The sequence below is a fragment of the Convolutriloba macropyga genome, chromosome 6, assembly GCF_964194025.1.
Source record: "Convolutriloba macropyga chromosome 6, txConMacr16.3, whole genome shotgun sequence".
In the NCBI taxonomy this organism is placed as follows: Eukaryota; Metazoa; Xenacoelomorpha; order Acoela; family Convolutidae; genus Convolutriloba; species Convolutriloba macropyga.
Window position 1 is genome coordinate 72,381,648 of NC_134473.1, and position 5,256 is coordinate 72,386,903.

At 37.5% G+C, this 5,256-nt stretch overlaps 1 protein-coding gene across 1 annotated transcript; it reads left to right on the plus strand.

Annotated features, from left to right (window-relative positions):
- The first annotated feature begins 3,566 nt into the window (after positions 1–3,566).
- On the plus strand, positions 3,567–4,856 carry LOC142341191 (regulation of nuclear pre-mRNA domain-containing protein 1B-like). Its single transcript, XM_075392104.1, has one exon. The coding sequence runs from the start codon at positions 3,653–3,655 to the stop codon at positions 4,610–4,612; it is 960 nt and encodes a 319-aa protein (XP_075248219.1). The 5' UTR covers positions 3,567–3,652; the 3' UTR covers positions 4,613–4,856.
- The last annotated feature ends 400 nt before the right edge of the window (positions 4,857–5,256 follow it).

Sequence of the window (5,256 nt, forward strand, 5' to 3'; positions counted from 1 at the left end):
GCATGTTACAACTACATGCCACACAAGTACAACTCTTTTCGTTTGCGTTAACCGCCTTCTTGCAAGTTTTACATTTTTCCGCTTTTCGTGTATTATTATTTTCTGAGCAAAAACAAGGAATTTAATCGCTAGGAATTTCGCAGAACTTAAACTAACCTCAAAAATAATTATTTGTTGGCTGAGTTGTTTTTCGATGTTTGTGGGGTTTGCTATTCTTCCTTTTGCAAATTGGCTGGAAATCACAGTTGTTTCGTACGATTGTGAAGAGCGTTTTCAATTCGAGAAAATGATTCAATTGAAGCGTTCTGTACTTTTTCAACACTTTCTCATCTTTTGTCTTCTTTCAATATGTTATGGACGTCAGGAGCGCCTTATCTGACACGACAATTTCAACTATATCCGCCTTTCGTTTTAGACGTTCGATTCCAACTTTTAATTGCTCACCGTTGAGGGGTGTTCTTTTATCGCTTTACGGGCTGGTAACCGAGTTATTGATAATATCGTGCAACAATATGTTTTTGGTATTATTCTCAACGTATCGCAATCGATTTTGGACTATCTTGAACTTATCTTTAGTTTTGGGATGTACATTGTATCCTAAAATCAAGATTACCTTCCCTTTGAGTCGTCTTCGAATGTTATCCCACTTCTCCCGAGAATGATGTAATGAAATTGCTCTAACAATCAAAATTACATAGGGCAATCACGGCTACCCTGACGTTCAATTATATCTTAAACTATTTGATAGTTGAGCGTCTCGGTCGCAAACCGTATTGTGAATCGTGAATCTGATCGTTAATGCAATTGAAAAATTCGTCAAAAATTACTTTCTCGAAAACTTTTGTGGGCATGAGAGACAGTTTATTGGTTTGTAGTTATGGATGGCAGTCTTCTTCCTGTCCTTATAAATTGTTGTAATAAAACTTTTCTTCCATTGGGAATGATATTTTCCGTTATCGAGGAGGGTTATAAAAATAGATTGTAATGAGACACTCAGACTAATTCAAAGTTGTTTTAGGATTAGATTTCCTATTCCGATCAAGCCTTGCTTTTACTGATGTCTAATTTCTGTAAAATAAAGCGAACTTGATTTCTTGTGAATGGTTTTATGAAATAAATATTTTCAGGGATTTTTCGGTTGGTAGTTTTGGTTTTCGAGCTAAACGCGTTAGGGGAAAACTGGTTGAAAACTTTGTCTCTGTTCAAGTCGTCTGTTGCTCTTTTTTGACCGTAAAAAATTCCTCTCGAACATGGTGGTGTTTTTTTAACTGATCTAGAAAACCTTGTATTTTGCTGAACCTTTTGGAGCTGAACACTTCAGTTTCATAATCCAGTTGATCTCATGTCGTTCTTTTAGATTTTTAATCATTCAATTGAATGATTTTGAATAGTGTTGCTTGGTTGTTGTTGGCAGTCGTTGATTTAGGTGTTAATGTTCAGGAAGCTCATTATTGTTTTACGATCTGTCTGACTAATCCCTCTTCTCTGGTCCTCAATTTTCGTTGAGGACCACTGATAAACCTTTCGTTATGCTGGTTGATTAAAACTGCCGTACATTTAACCGCTTACAAAATACCGTAAAATTGGCCAAATCAGCTTCAGAATTAATCGCATTTTCAATAATTGTTGGCTAAGTTTCTCAGTTTTTTTGTTGGTCGGCGAAACGCCTTGATGTTGAAAACGGCGGCCACCTGCGATGTTGCTGCTCATGTACAGAACGTTGCTTGTGCCAAACCAACTTGGATCTTTTCTGTTATTGATCCGCACGTCGATTTGCACCCCCACTTATTCATGATATAGAATAATGTTTACATTACATACACTTACATATACAATTAAGCACAAACGATTATTTCAATTTAATAATTCAGCGAAGTTTTGAAATTAAGACACGGTTATAAAGCTTTGGTTATAATGTAAGCAGACAAATAATTATACGATTTTTACTATTTTTGTTCTTATCTTTGATAGTAATAGCTTTATGGCACTAATATTTTCGACAACTGCAAACAAAAATCTGTCCATTCGTCAATCGATGACGGCAGTTTTTAATGACTAAACTCAGCGATCTCTAAAGACCAAAAATTACATATTCGGGGGCTGCAAAAGTACTTTATATAGGACGGGTAGGGAAAAACAGAAATGATCCACCAACTTAAAAGTTGCCTTAACAAAATTATCAAATACTGTTTTTTTTCTGTTAAGGTGATTGTGGTTTTACATATTTGGTTCAATAGTTAATCGTTCTGGAAGGCTATGGTTTCATTAATTCATTCAAACCAATCGTTTTTTTTGGATTTGTTGAACAAAATATGTTGTTTTGCTTTGCTAGGCAAATAATAATTGAGAGAGCGGCCAGAGAAAGACTCGCAACCGAACGCATAAGGCAAAGCTATCAATATTACATTGAGTATTTTTTTTTAAAAAATAAAGAAACAGATCTCTGTCTCATATTTGATTGAAACTGGTTTGATATGTGGCACTTTATTTTATCGGTAAATTTTCGTTGGCTCTGAAAACGCTGCCTAATTTGTTGTCCAATATTTTCAATAAGTTTTTTTTCGTTCCATTTCAATTTTTTTTTGAATGTCGGCTTTTTAACACGTGTCTTTCACATTACTCTTTGAAGTCTTTCACATTAATTCTAGCCCACCAGTTTTGTGGGCATAGGGCATGCCGATGCTAGGAAATTGAGCCGAATGGAATATTAGCCGAAAAGGAGACTTTAATCAATCAAATTTGAGAGCGGTCGTGATGTTTTGTTGGTTGTGATAGATTCATATCAAGTCCCACAGGCCGCTGAGGCATGGCCATGGCCCGCGAGGCATGGCCAAATGCGTTATTTTCATGTTTAAGCGAGTTAGATAATTGCGCGTCCCACTTATGTTTGCTTACAGTAATTCTCTCATGCAATTCTGCTACTAGAAAACGAAACAAGACAAAAGCAGGAATTTGAACTCCCCAAACACCGACTACATAAATCAGACGAAAATTTTTTCTTCAGAGCCACAAAGCTATTCAACATCATCAGTAGGACAACGGAGAAGCCAATGACGAAGAAACTTCTGACAGAGATGTACCAAAACTATTTCCACAGAAGCTACAACGAACTCGACAGCTGCACCTGGAGACTTCTATGCAACTGTGGAATCTGCAAACCAATGAAAAAACTCGTGCCAAACGAAAACTGAAGGGTTCCACACCCGAGGGCTCCGACCCTAAAGACTCTCCTACTACTACTACTACTACTACTATGCCAAATTTTGACTTTTTCGGCTAATATTCACGTCGGCTAGTTTTCCGGACACATGGCATGCCCGCCTAATAACCGTAAATATACCATAATGAAGCAATAATTTTTTTTGTGGGGGAAGGAGGTGTGGTTAATGACTCATGGCTAATAATGGTATTCCAATTTTGAAATATCTGAGATTGAAAAAGCATTAATATATTGCATAATAATAGCTCAAAATTATTTGTATTTGATCATTTTTATCGCCCGGAGCATGGAAGCATTCTGATTTTGATTCATTTAGGGGACCTATTTGAAGGGTTTTCTTGTGGCCTTCTGGGGCACATGTTCCTCTATTCTATTTATTGCTGTGATGATAATCCCTTTTAATGGTGTTTCGATTAAATTCACAGGGTTGGAATGGGCTTCAAAGAGGAGGAATTCAGCGCTAAGCTTAATGAAGTGAATAATACTCAGCAAAGCATCGAAACTCTCTCAGCGTATATCATTCATCATAGAAAGTACTCCAAGAAGATTGTGAAGCTATGGAAGAAACAAGTTCTGAAAGATTCTCTCAAAGACAGACTGGCGTTGATCTTCCTGGCAAATGATGTGATACAAAATAGCCGGAAGAAGACGTCAGCATTTGCTGATGATTTTAGAGACGTCCTTCCTGGGGCTTTTCATTTTACGTTTGTTAGATGCAAGGACAGCGAAAAGAAGAGCTTGCTTCGAGTTCTTGACATTTGGCGAACACGGGCCGTGTTCCCTGGTGACTTCATTGATTCGATAAAAATTGAAATGAGTGGTGGTGGAAACGGACCGCCCTCTAAGAAGAAGAAACTTGAGACTGGGACAGACGAGAACTCGAACCACTCAAGCTCTGTTGGTGGAAACGAAGAAGACGAATTTTATTCGAAGACAGATTATGTTCCGAATCACGAGGAACTAATAGATTTGTTGACCACACTCGATACCAAAGCTGCGTCTGGTGACAGGCCAATCAGAGAAAAGATATCAAAACTTCCGCCTGAAGTTCAAGACACATCTGTTTTAGACACAATCGAAGACATGCACGCAGCCGAAAAACTTTCTAAAACTGTCGACGAGGCGTGTGATCTACTAAACGACTACAATGACAGACTTGCTAGTGAAATGGAAGAACGGAAAAAAGCGGCATCATGGATCCGTAACTTTATTGCAGCTCAGCAAAAAGAATTAGTGAACACGGAAGCAATGTTAAAAGAGTACAAAGAAAAACTGGAACAAGTTTGTAATGTTCGAGTTCAACTAGACAACCACATCAATAATCTGCCTGATTTAGAAAATCTGAAGGCAGCTCCTTTGCCATCTCTTAATCAATTATTCAAAGCGGCGTAGAGTTTCAGTCTTTTTTAGCATAAACTCCTAGATTTTCTTAGATGTGAGTGTTCTCTAATAAATTTTTGGATGCTATTTTTATGGACGTGTTAGTATCTTCCAGGGCTTATAATTTCCCGATTTCTTAGTTACTGTTTCATATGATAACTCCACTGAACCATCAACTGTTTTGATTGCAATGAAAATATGGTTGAGTAGTGAAGTTTTTATTCCTTTAAGCACTGAAATAAAAATTGGAAACATACTCTCTTCCTCCTAGCTTATGAGAAAGGGCAGGAAATGTATTCTCTGATCTAATTGCAATAATTTGAAAACTCGTTTACATGAAGGACATGTGGGAGAGTACCTTATACGGTATTTTCCCCACATACGTTATAAGCATGTCTCAGAATTTGCATATGGGTTGAGAGAACATATTCTTTTTAAACGAAAGCCGTCATTCATAAACGTAGAAATTGGCGTTAAACGCAATTTTCTAGAACATAGCCGATGTAAGCGTTGAGCTTACGCTTGATGCTACAGCTCATCGTGAGGTTCCGCTTAGTCTGGTCTTAAGGCCTTCATTGCTTTTGTGACTCGCCTTGATCGATTTTCGTTCCTATTCAGGCTACAATTAGACCCAAATCTAGTCGAAATCTGACTTC